Genomic DNA, 13888 nt, shown 5'->3' on the forward strand with positions numbered 1-13888 from the left:
CTATCCCCCAATTTTAGAATGATCTGTAAATTTGCACATCACTTCCTCTAACTCTATATCCAAATTATTGATGTTTGCAAGTGAACAGAAGCAATCTCAGATAGAACCATCTACCTTAACCATCTGAGAAATGGTCCTCAACTTATATGTCTCCTCCCTCCTTGCCACATTTTAATCCAATGCTCAATAATCAACGTTCAATCCCTTATTCAACATCCATTAATCTTAAAAGCAAAATGCTGCTGGTGCTGGAAATCTGAAATTAAAACAGAAAATGCTGGAAAAACCCAACAGGTCTGACAGCGCCTGTGGAGAGAGAAACAGAGAGCAGAATTCCCCACCCCCACCCTCCCACTGTTGGTGGGGAAGTTTAAGAGCGGGCGCGTGGAGGTGTGTGGAGACGTGCCTCCGATTGGCGCCCCCGATCGGGGGTGCGCCGCCATTTTGCATGGGCTGGCCAATTAAGGCCTGCCCAGCGTGACATCTGCACGAAAGCGCTATGTGCTCCCTGTGCGGGGGTGGGGGGATTCCCTCAGCTGGGGGTGCGCTCTTTCGCGCATGCGCACACACTCATCCCCCTGAGGCTAAGTGCTGTCTCAGGGAGATCGGCTCCACAATAAAATATCTTAAAAATAGAAAAAAAAATTTCCCTGACATGTCCCCTCATGTGACACTGTCCCATCATTTTTAAATACAGTTTAATTACATTTTTTAAAAAGCTACAAGAAATCTCATCTCGCCCGTGGATGAGGTTTGATGCTTTTTCTAATTCCCGCCAGGGCTCCCGGCCTGCCCGACAACCTTAAGGTAAGACGGGCAGGTCCATTAATTACTTTAAATACTCTGTCAATGGCCTCAATTGGTGGTTGACAGGTCAGCGGGCGCACAGCTGATTCGGCTGAGCCCCCGCCAAACTGAAAATTGAAATGAGGCACGGTGACGTCGGGAATTCCGCCCAATGTCATCCCGCGTCATTTTACGCAACGTCTCCCCCACCCCCACCCCCCCCGCTCGCCGACCAGGAAATCCTGGCCAGAGTTAACGTTTCGAGTCCGCATGACTCGTCTTCAGAGCCCATGACATTATATAGTTTAATAGTTACATACATCGTCATAGTTACCACTTTGCTGTTGCTGCGATTGTGCTGAAGGACTTGGGTTTCAATTGGAATGTCACTGTTTAGGATTTGTAGTTGAAATTCATGTGGTTAAATGTGTTTTGAATGGCAGTGTGAAACAGGCAATAGCGAATCAGCAGCCTGTCCCCTACTCCACCAGTTTGCTTTATTCCTTAGGTTCTTCACTTCAGTTCTTGAGAGTCTGATCCTCCTTTGTCAATGCTGGATCATGTTGATCACACCTCCTGCCTTTATAGAAATTAAAACTCAGACTCACAGCACATGAACTCTTTTGCATGCTGAATGCCTTTTGAAAGTTGCATGTTTGTTAGCTGAGTTTGTTAACTCTGTATTACTGTAATACTCTCTGTAACACTGGTCGGGATTTTCCATACCTGCCGGTATTGGGAATATTCGGTGGTGTGAGTGGACAATATGGCGAGAAGGCCAAAAATCAGTTTCACGATGTTGTGAAACCAGTTTGCGATCGTCCGCTCAGCCCACCGACAGTGGGAGTGGGCCGTATTTCCCGCCATCAGATGTCAGGAACCTCATTGCGATGCATCAACATATCATTATAAGGCCAGCCAGCCGGAATCATCACCCCCCCACCCCCGCCGGATCGTCCACCCATATCGGCGGGAAAACACACATATATAAGGCGTGCACTTGGCGGGCTGCACTTTGCTCGGGACTTCAAGGTTTCCTACCTTGCTTCGGGCAGCACTCGCAGTCATCAGCGCCAGGCTTCACAGACAGCAACACATAACTTTTATAAGAGCTCACAGGCAGGTCTCTACCTACCAGATCTGCAGCCATATGTGGATGGCTTTTCAATGGCTGCAGGGCTAGGGCTTGTTTGGGGAAGGGGGAGAAGTGGCCTCAAGCAAGGGAAGAGGCAGCAGGGTGAAGGCTGTACTGAGGAAAGAGGGTATCCCAGGGTGTGGGTGGGGGTACATGTTGATCTGTGCAAGTAGCCTCAAGATGGTGAGGGCTGAGGAGGCAGTCTCCAGAGGAGATGAGGCCAGATGGTGATGTGAGGGTGTGTGTGAGAGAATGAGTGGTGATGCCCCTTGAGCTGGCAGTGAGTGAGATGCCAGTGAATGTGCGATGGGTTTGTGAGTGTGTGAGTTTAGAGTGATGAGATGGTTGCCATACCCTGGCTGCACAGAGGAGATCATTCATCCTCTATCTGCATTGGATGGCCAACCTCTTCTGTGCAGCATTGGCACTGATCACCACTGCCATCGCCTACCAAGCTGGAGGTGTAATGTAGCTGCCCATCCTGCAGTCAGAGTGTGGGTCGAGGACATCATAGTAGGCCTCCATGGAGTCCAAAAGGCGCTTGAGGGTCATGTCTTCTCTGCTGCAGTCCTGGGCTGGAAGCACTGAGCACAGCTGTACTATTAATGTGGTGCCTGGCATGATGAAGCGATGAGGTGACGGTATGGCAGGCGAATTGGAGCCCGCCCGTCATCAAAATGGCGTGTTTCCCAGGAATGCATAAGTAATTTGGTAAGTTTGGGACGATACGGCGTGAAAATCTGCAATTGGGTATAATGACATTTTACTCGCCCACTACCGCACTTAGTGCAAATCTGGGACGATTCCGCCCACTGTGTCAATATGAGTGCGCCCACTGAGTCTCAAGGTCATCTTTTTTTAGAGTTCACTTCAGTTATAAAGTATGCAAGTTCTGAAAAATAATCACAACTAGTCATTTCTAATGTTAGAATATTAAATTGTTCAGGAAGAAACAGCCCAATCATTCATGTATGAATCACCAAGTTTCCCCTTTCAAGATTTGCTTTCCACCTTCAGGCTTTCCAGTGCCAGTGATTTTATTTTTTTAAATGTATTTTCATATGCCATAGGCTGATAATGAGAGCTATTCTTGTGCTGTCATTGGGGTTTTTTTTTCAGTTTTTGCTCTTATTCCAGTTTGGAGGTTATGTAAACAGTGATATATTTGCACTTCACAAATTTGTACAGCAGCCATTTCCACCACTGTCAGTCAATGCCTCAGATTGAAGGCTGTTCATTTTTCAATGATAATTTTCTGACAAGTGTTGAAGCCATTAGGTTGATGGATACTCATGAGTCTATTTTTTTTACATCTTTAATTCTGCCGGTTGATTTGCATTAGAACTGATGAATAAAGCTGAAAATAATGCCAAGTGTTCTGTGGTTTTTTAAAAAATCAAACCGCTGAGAAGAATATTACATAAGAACTAGGAACCGGAGTAGACCTTTCAGCTCCTTGAACATGCTCTGCCATTCCATAAGATCGTGGTTGATCACCAAACTTCCTTCCCCCTTCCCCATATCCCCTTGATTTCCTTAGTGTCCAAAAATCTATCAATCTCAGTCTCGTCTGAATAGATTCAACAACTGCCTATCCAAAGCCATCAGCAAATTGAACTATTTTCCCCTGTCATTTCATTTGAATGAAATCATTAGATCCACCGGAGACAAGATCATACTAAAATAGTTCACATAAATTATACTTAACACCATGGTGTATACGAAATGGTTTATACAAAATCTCTTTTTTTTTGACATCCCAGGTACTCAATTGATGAGAGCACTGATGAGGAGAGATACTTCACCATCAATGAGGTTGATGGAACAATTGCAACCAACGATGTTCTGGACAGAGAGGATGTTTCCCAGTACAACATCTCTGTTCTAGCAAGGAAAGTCAGTAAGTACCACATACAGTCAGACACACGTGGGTGAGCAAACTCCCAGCAAATTTAACGGGAAATGAGGGCCCTACAGAAATAATGCATATCATCCACTGAGCATCCAGTCTCAGAATAAAGCAACTTTTCTTAAGATGACTGCCTCCATTGAATTCTATTTGGATGTGTAACCATGGACTTGAGTTTCCACATTGGGCGATCTGGCACAAATTGCGCTCAAAATTACATTAGTTTTTAGAATTGAATTTCTTGTTCAAGTTAGCCTGAAACTCAATGGCACATCGGCAATGTAAAATCTTTCTTGAACTCATGCGATCGGACAGCATTTCAGAACACTTTTTAAAACGGTTTTAATTTTTATTTGGTGTGCTGAAATGTTAAGCACAGTGTATTTGTATGTGGTTCAGCATGATGCCCCGTGGCAACAGCTAAGCTTTATGATTTCAGGTACAGATTGGAAGAACAGTATCACCGATTGCCCATTGATGCTTTTATCGAAATGTTTAAGATCCTGAGGGGTCTTGACGGGGTGGATGTGGAGAGGATGTTTCCTCTTTTGGGAGGTTCGAGATCTAGGGGTCACTTTTTTTAAAAATAAGGGGTCGCTCATTTATGACAGAGATGAGGAGAAATATTTTCTCTCAGAGGGGAGTGAGTCTTTGGAACTCTCTTCCTCGAAAGGCAGTGGAAGCAGAGTCTTTGAATATTTTTAAGGCAGAACTAGATAGATTCTTGATTAACAAGGGAATAAAAGGTTATCGGGGACAGACAAGAATGTGGGGTTGAGGTTACAATCAGATCAGCAATGATTTTATTGAATGGTGGAGCAGCTCAAGGGGGTGAGTGGCCGGCTCCTGTTTCTAATATGTATGTTTGTATGTTTGTATTTGAATGTTAATAAATTATTTTAGCAGTGTTTTACTTGTAAAGTTATTTTAAATTAAATTAATATTGAGAAGCTTAATCATATCATTACCATTTGGGTCCCATGTAGATAACTATTAATATGACCATACAGCTAAACCTTGTCCATATTGAACACTTCCAATAAAAGAACATTGCAGAATAGCAGAATATTCTACAAAGGAATGAGTTGGACCCGAAATGCCAGGGGTAGGGAAGCCATCAATACTGTAGGTGCATTTGAAGAGAGGGTTTTTTCTGGTGGATTATGGAGGCAGAAAAGGATAAGGAGTCGTATTTATACATTTTCACTGTGGTATGAGGGTCTGGCACACACAGGGTTAATGTGGGACTGAGTGCAGTACCGCCCACACCGTGATGTAAAAAGGCAAATAATCCATACCCAGAGCTCAGTGCTGAGCAGAGATGTGTATAGACCTAGACATGGAGACAGCTCCTAGCCTGTACCCTTTATTGTATATGCGTAAATAGTTCTAGCCGTTAATAAGGACTTACAGTTAACCTGCTAAAGACTCCAAAGACTCCTTTAAGGGACACTTCCGTAACCAACACCCACCCGACAGTCACAGCCACTAGATATCTTGAAGTGCTTTACGGCCAATTAACTACTTTTGAAGCATAGTCATTGTTGTAATGCAAGAAACACAGCAATCAATTTACACACAGCAAGCTCCCAAAAACAGCAGTGTGATGATAACCAGACAATCTATTTTTTTGTGATGTTGATTAAAAGATAAATATTGGCCAGGACACAAGAGATAAGTTCCCTGCTCTTTTTCAAAATAGCACAATTGATCTTTTATGTCTTTTTGAGATGTTAAATGGGGCCTCGGTTTGACAATGCAGCGCCCAGTCCCCGAGTAGTACATTCGAGTGTCAGCCTTGACTTTTCTCTTAATTCCTGGAGTGGGATCTGACAGAGGTGCTTTTTTTTAAAGAATTCCGGATAGAGGGAAATGATTCCTGGATATTGGAATGAGTGGAATGGGGAGAAACAAGTATGAACCCGCAGTTGGGGAAACCGATGAAGCGGAGTGGGATACATAGCTGGAGAATATTCCACAAAAAGAGCAGAGCAAATCCATGCAGAGGCATTGAATCAGGGACAAGTATTGGCAACTCCACCTAATACACATTTCATCAAATAATCCAGAAGGAAATAAATAATCGCATTTAAAGAGTCCCTTATCATTTCTCTCAGGAAGGTCCAGCGCATCTTGTGCCACTCTGGTACTTAACAGGCCAGTGGTGGGCCTTCCCTGGGATCAAGGACCCAAGCTGCTGGCCAATCATAGGCTACTTAAGGGTTTCAATTGGTGATGGGGTGAGAAGGCCTGTCATGGATTTAATCAAGATGGAGGCAGGAAGATGGCAGGGTCCCTATCCACCACACTCCTGCCCAAATAAATGCCCGCTGACACTGAACTCCCCATGGGGGAGGGCACAAGATTCCACCCCTTGCTGTTAGATAAAAGTCAATTACTGCCTTACTGATTACTGATGATACAGTACGCACAATATCAGTGCCTGACATACATCATCTGTAAGAATTTAAAGTAACAATATATGGCATTTAAAGAGATTTTCAGAGCCACAATATCTCCAATGAGGAAACAAGGGGTGGAGGTGGGTTGGGTGTGGGTAGCAAGATTACTTCAGGCATTATTTTGTATCTTAATTTCCAAAGGCATTCGATAAGGTGCCACATAAAAGGTTACTGCAAAAGATAAGAACTCGTGGTGTTGGGGCTGATACGTTAACACGGATTAAGGATTGGCGAACTAACAGGAAACAGATAATTGGGATAATGGGTCATTTTCTGGAAAACTGTAACGAATGGAGTGCCACAGGAATCAATGCTGGGCCCTCAACTGTTAATGACCCAAATGAAGAGACCGGCTGTATTGTAGCCAGATTTACTGACGATACAAAGATAGGAAAAGGGAGTTTAAGGGGGATACAAAGAGTCTGGCAAAGGGACATCGAAAGGCTAGGTAAGTGGGCAAAAATTTGGGAGATGGGGTATAATGTGGGAAAATGTGAAGTTGTGCTCTTTGGCAGGAAAAATAGAAAAACAGAATATTATTTAAATGGAGAGAGACTGCAGAATACTGCAATTCAGAGGGATCTAGGTGTCCTTGTACATGAAGCACAAAATGTTAGCAGGCAGGTACAGCAAGTAATTGGGAAGGCAAATGGAATGTTGGTTTATATTGCAAGGGGTTGGAGTATAAAAGTAGGGAATTCTTGCTACAACTGTACAGGGCATTGGCGATACCGCACTGTGTACAGTTTTGGTCTCCTTATTTAAGGAGGGAGATACTTGCATTGGAAGCAGTTCAGAAACATTCACTAGGGTGATTCCTGAGATTGACTTATGGGGAAAGGTTGAGCAGGTTAGGCCTACACTCTTTGGAATTTAGAAGAATGAGAGGTGATCTTATTGAAACACTTAGAGTTCTGAAGAGGCTTAGATGTTGAGTGGATGTTTCCCCTGTGTGGGAACCAAGAACTAGGGGGCACAGTTTAAAAATCAGGGGTCTCCCATTTAAGAGAGAGACGAGGAGGATTTTCTTCTTTCAGAGGATCGTTAGTCTTTGGAATTCTCTTTCGTAGCAAGCAGTGGAGGCTGGTCAACCAATAAATTCAAGGCTGAGTGAGACAGATTTTTGATTGACAAGACAGTCCAGGGTTACAGGTGGATAGGCAGGGAGGTGGAGTTAAGGCCAAAATCAGATCAGTCATGATAAATGGTGGAGCAGGCTCAAGGAGTCGAATGATCTACCCCTGCTCCCATTGATTCTGATCTTATGATTTCTGAGAATAAGATTGGCAATATATTTCCAGCAGGCACTCGGAAAGCTGGGATCCCAAAGCTCATCTCAAATTGAACTTTGGGCCTCATCAGCACCATTCTGGCAAACTGCCAATGCCAATTGAGTATCTAGGGACGACTTGCCACTGTGCACCAGTGCGCCACTGGTAGTAGCCCTCGTGTAGATTCTGGGCGGGCTGGCAGCAAATTGAGGTAAGTTTAAAAACAACAAATTTGGGCCATAAAATTCTGCTCCTTAGTGCTGCTGGTGTCAGCTCCAGGGAAGCCCAAAACTTCAAAAATGCTGATTGGATCGTTTCTGTCCATTTCCTGCTTGGCCCACATGGCATAATTTCCAGGCTTTGACCTCTGCTTCCAAGAATCTGGGAGCTCTCTCTCAAGCCTGCTGCTCCATTTGCATTCCTCTTCCTTCCATCAAAGTCTTACTTTTTTTAATTCATTCCTGGGATTTGGGCATCGCTGTCTAGGCCAGCATTTATTACCCATCCCTAATTGCCCTTGTTAGGAGAGCAGTTAAGAGTCAACCACATTGCTGTGGGTCATATGTAGGCCAGACCAGGTAAGGAGAGTAGATTTCCTTCCCTAAAATACATTAGTGAACCAGATGGGTTTTTACTACAATCGGCAATGGTTTCATGGTCATCATCGAACTTTTATTTCCATTTTTTTTTATTGAATTCAAATTCCACCATCTGCTATGGTGGGATTCAAACACAGGTCCCCAGGGCATTACTCTGGGCCTCTGGATTATTAGTCTAGCGACAGTATCACTACACCATCGCCTCCCCTGTTACAGCAGCTGGTGTGAGCTACTTTAAGAGGGACAGGTTTTTTTTAAGAGGTGCAGGTGAGCTGTACGTTGCGTTATTCACAAACGCACCTGGGCCCCTGTTGAGCATAGAACCAGTTGGCAGCACATTTCACGTTGAGCTGCACGGCAAGATCACATTGATGGGCAGACAGCATGGCGCTTTGGTGCCGCCTGCCTGCCCCAGCGGGACTGGGCGTGAGGTTATTGTGCATTACCCTGATAATGGGCTTAATCAGATTTATCCCACTTTCTGTTGTGTTGGCCGCCTCCAGTAGCCCCTTTGAAAGTCGATGATCAGGCTGCAGAAGAACCAAAGAAACTGAGTGGTGCTTTCCGGTGCACGGCCTGGTCTGTCCTGCCAAATTTCGCAGCGTGGTCATCAAAGAGATGGGTCTCTTCATTAACAGTAGCAAGGGGCTTAAAGCTTCTTTGCAGCAATCACCAGAGACACCAAAATATAAGCCACCTCAATATGACATTGGACATATCTCTGGGTGTGAGGCTTAGCCTTGTGGGATTGCTGTATTTCGCCCCAGATTTTTGCCTAGAAAATGGACATCAAGGGGTTGAATTTCATCACCAAGAAGCGAGTAATCTCTCTCATGTCTTTGCAAATTGGACAACGTGGGTTCTCGATAGTATCTGTAGGGTTCATTAGCCTAAATGTGAGTCTTGCATCTATACTGCATGTTCCATTTGTAAATAGAAGGTTGTTTTAAGAATTGATATATTACTGCTTTGATACTTAAATGAGATTTTGGAATACAAGCCTCTGCCAGACATTTGGGTCACTTAATTTTGATTAATTATATCCTCAAAGCATTAGTCAGAGCATTTGTTGTGCTAACTGAATAGCATTTTCATTTAATCAGAGAACCAGGAAATAAAAAGAAACATATAACTCACCTAAATTAAATAACATTGCTAATTCCATCAAAAATAAAATCAATTATGCAAATGTTTGCTTAATTTATATATATTTTTAACCAACCACTTATGAGTAATTGCAAAAAGTACTCCATGTGTATATATGTGGGGGGATGTGATAATAGAAACAAGGAGAGAAATGTAGGTGTTCTGAAAAAGAATAAACTGATCCAAGGCAGTCTGCTACAACCCTCTCTTTCAGAAAAACCACTTCAAAAATGATGCATTAATTTTTAAAGGGAATGAACTCTGTAAGTGCTGACAATATCCAGCAGTACCTCAGCACCATCCAGTGTTTCAATTACCGGTCTGACAGGCAGCACCGGATAATCAGAAACTTCCCCCAATTCAATTTTGGGAAGATCATAACCGTTAACTTCAGTCCCTCGGTGAAACTCCATTTTCTAGCTACTGACTCCAACTTCCAACCCTTTCCTTGGATCTGTGCTTCAACCAAACTACTCACAGACTTGATGTGGTACCTCACCAAAATGAAGTTCTGACCAAATATCACTAAGACTGCCTATTTCCAACTCTGTAATGTTGCCCGATTCTGCCCCTGCCTCAGCTCATCAGCTGCTGAAACCCCCAGCCATGCCTCCATTACCTCTAGACTCAGCTATTCCATCGCACTCCTCACCAACCTCCCATATTCAATTTCCATAAGCATGAGATAACCCAAAACTCTGTTGCTTGTGTCCTAACTCACAGCAGATCCTGTTCATCTGTCACCTTTTTTTTTTCATTCACTCACGGGATGTAGGCTTTGCTGGCTAGACCAGCATTTATTGCCCATCCCTAATTGCCCTTGAGAAGGTGGTGGTGAGCTGCCTTCTTGAACAGCTGCAGTCCATGTGGTGTAGGTGCACCCACAGTGCTGTTAGGAAGGGATTTTCAGGATTTTGACCCAGCAACAGCGCAGGAACAGTGATATATTTCCAAGTCAGGATGGTGAGTGGCTTGGAGGGGAACTTCCAGGTGGTGATGTTCCCATCTAGCTGCTGTCCTTGTCCTTCTAGATGGTAGTAGTTGTGGGTTTGGAAGGTGCTGTCGAAGGAGCCTTGGTGAATTCCTGCAGCACACCTTGTAGATGGTACACACTGCTGCTACTGTGCATCGGTGGTGGAGGGAGTGAATGTTTGAGGATGCGGTGCCAATCAAGTGGGCTGCTTTGTCCTGGATGGTGTCAAGTTTCTTGTGGGGAACATTCCATCACACTCCTGGCTTGTGCTTTGTTGATGGTGGACAGGCTTTGGGGAGTCAGGAGGTGAGTTCCTCATCACTGGATTCCTAGCCTCTGTACTGCTCTTGTAGCCACAGTATTTAGGTGGCTTGTCTAGTTCAGTTTCTGGTCAAAGGTAACCCCCAGGATATTGATAGTGGGGGATTCATCTTGTAGATGATACACACTGCTGCTACTGTGCAATGGTGGTGGAGGGAGTGAATGTTTGTGGATGTGGTGCCAATCAAGCAGGCTGCTTTGTCCTGGATGGTGTCAAGCTCCTTGTGGGAACTGCACTCATCCAGGCAAGTGGGGAATATTCCATCACACACCTGGCTTCTGCTTTCTAGATAGTGGACAGGCTTTGCGAAGTCAGGAGGTGAGTTACTCATCATAGGATTCCTAGCCTCTGATCTGCTCTTATAGCCACAGTATTTATATGGCTAGCCTAGTTCAGTTTCTGGTCAACAGTAACCTCCAGGATATTAATGGTGGGGGATTCAGTGATGGTAATGCCATTAAACATCAAGGGCGATGGTTAGATTCTCTCTTGTTGGAGATGGTCATTGCCTGGCACTTGTGTGGTGTGAATGTTACTTGCCACTTGTCAGCCCAAGCCTGGATATTGTCCAGGTCTTGCTGCATTTGGACATGGACTGCTTTAGTAACTGAGGAGTCATGAATGGTGCTGAACATTGTGCAATCATCAATGAACATCCCCACTTCTGATCTTACGATGGAAGAAAAGTCATTGATGAAGCAGCTGAAGATGGTTGGGCTGAGGACACTATCCTGAGGAACTTCAGCAGCGGTATCCTGGAGCTGAGGTGACTGACCTCCAACAACCACAACCATTGTCCTTTGTGTTAGGCATGACTCCAACCAGCGGAGAGTTTTCCCCTGATTCCCATTGATTCCAGTTTTGCTAGGGCTCCTTGATGCCACACTCGGTCAAATGCTGCCTTGATGCCAAGGGCAGTCACTCTCACCTCACCTCGGGAGTTCAGCTTTTTTGTCCATGTTTGAACCAAGGCTGTAATGAGGTCAGGAACTGAGTGGTCCTGGCAGAACCCAAACTGGGCATCAGTGAGTAGGTTATTGCTAAGTAAGTGCCACTTGCTAGCTCTGTTGATGACCCCTTCCATTACTTTACTGATGATGGAGAGTAGACTGATGGAGCAGTAATTGGCCAGGTTCGATTTGTCCTGCTTTTTGTGTACAGAACATAATGGGCAATATTCCATATAGCTGAGTAGATGTCAGTGTTGTAGCTGTACTGGAACAGCTCAGCTAGAGGCACAGCAAGTTCTGAAGCACAGGTCTTTAGTACATTTGCATGAATGTTGTCAGGGCCCATAGCCTTTGCAGTAACCAGTGCCTTCAGCCATTTCTAGATATCATGTGGAGTGAATTGAATTGGCTGAAGACTGGCATCTGTGAAGCTGGGGACCTCTGGAGGAGGCCGAGATGGATCATACACTCGGCACTTCTTGCTGAAGATTGTAGCAAATCCTTCAGCCTTATCTTTTGCACCGATGTGCTGAGCTCCCCCATCATTGAGGATAAGGATATTTGTGGAGCCTCCTCCTCCAGTGAACTGTTTAATTGTCCACCACCATTCATGACTGGATGAGGCAGGACTGCAGAGCTTAGATCTGATCCATTGGTTGTGGGATCGCTTAGCTCTGTCTATCACTTGCTGCTTATGCTGTTTAGCATGCAAATAATCCTGTGTTATAGCTTCACCAGGTTGACATCTCATTTTTAGGTATGCCTGGTGCTGCTCCTGGCATGTCCTCCTGCACTCTTCACTGAACCAGGGTTGATCCCCTGGTTTGATGGTAATGGTAGAGTGGGGGATATGCCTGGTCATGAGGTTACAGATTGTGGTTGTATGCAATTCTGCGCTGCTGATGTCCCACAGCACCTCATGGATGCCCATTCTTGAGTTGCTAGACCTGTTCGAAATCTATCCCATTTAGCATGGTGGTAGTGCCACACAACACGATGGAGGGTATCCTCAATGTGAAGGTGGGACTTAATCTCCACAATGACTGTGTGGTTGTCACTCCTACTGATACTATAATGGACAGTTGCACCTGCGGCAGGCAGGTTGGTGAGGATGAGGCCAAGTATGTTTTTCCCTCTTGTTGGTCCCCTCACCACCTGCTGCAGACCCAGCCTGGCAGCTGTGTTGTTTTGGACTCGGCCAGCTTGGCCAGTAGTGGTCCTACTGAGCCACTCTTGGTGATGGACATTGAAGTCCCCCACCCAGGGTACATTCTGCACCCTTGCTGCCCTCAGTGCTTCCTCCAAGTGCTGTTCAATATGGAGAAGCACTGATTCATCAGCTGAGGGAGGGTGGTGCGTGGTAATCCTCCACTACCTTGCACTAGCTGTCCTACATTGGACCTCTGTTTAGCAATACCTCAATTTTAAAATTCTTCCATGGCCTCAATCCTCCCAGCTATCTCTGTAATCTCCTGTAGTCCCACAACCCTCCGAGATATCTGTGCTTCTCTAATTCTGGCCTCTTGATCATCCACAATTTTCATCGCTCCACCATTGGTGGCCGTGTGTTCAGCTGCCAGGGCCCTAAACTCTTGATCACCCTCCTAAACCTCTCCATCCCTCTACCTCGCTCAGGCACCCTTCAAAGCCTGCGTCTTTTGACCAAGCTTTTGGCCCCCTATCCTAATATGTCCTGAAGTTACTCGCCGACATATTTTGTTTTATAATACCCTTGTGAAGCATGTTGAGATGTTTTAATAAATTAAAGGTACTGTATAAAGGCAAATTGATCTTGCTTTTGTTGTAAACACAGCAGACAATTTGCACCCAGCACACTGGATACTGAAAAGAGATTTTTACCGGGGGTGGTTGAGAAAAAAATTGTTTAGTGAGACTGGGGAATTAGAAATAGGGTAAGGAGCCTCTGGAATACATTGCTGCTGACTGTGGTGGGTGCTAACACTCTGCTCACCTCACAGAGGGAGATGCGCCACTCAGAAAGAGATTGCATTGAATAGAAAGTAATTGTTCTAACAGTTCACGCACTCACCGTCAAATTAATTTCCAGAACTGCTTTCAGTTGCCTGAGGGGCTCAAAGATAATTTTCCAGAGTTTTTCCACAGCAGGTGTTCCCCGTTTAAAGTATGTTCTAATACAGCATTTTCATTTTAACATGGTTAGTAAATTAGGAATGTTCCCTAATAGCACTGCTGGTTTTTTTTTTGCATGGTTAGAGCCTTTTTTAAAAACAAACTGTGAAGTGGATTATAACTCTAGCCCCAATGGGGACTACCCTATTTCGGGAGCACTCCCTTAACACTCAGGAGCGTGATG

General features: G+C 44.8%; 1 protein-coding gene across 2 annotated transcripts in view; it reads left to right on the plus strand.

Annotated features, from left to right (window-relative positions):
- Positions 1-13888, plus strand: part of LOC144679216 (cadherin-12-like) — a 245825-nt gene that overhangs the window by 161804 nt on the left and 70133 nt on the right. For both annotated transcript variants that reach the window (XM_078539654.1, XM_078539655.1), the window contains exon 8: positions 3685-3821. In XM_078539654.1, coding sequence (XP_078395780.1) covers positions 3685-3821 — 137 coding nt within the window. The remainder of the gene's footprint in view (positions 1-3684; positions 3822-13888) is intronic.

The sequence above is a fragment of the Cetorhinus maximus genome, chromosome 3 (genome assembly GCF_964194155.1).
Source record: "Cetorhinus maximus chromosome 3, sCetMax3.hap1.1, whole genome shotgun sequence".
Taxonomy (NCBI): Eukaryota; Metazoa; Chordata; class Chondrichthyes; order Lamniformes; family Cetorhinidae; genus Cetorhinus; species Cetorhinus maximus.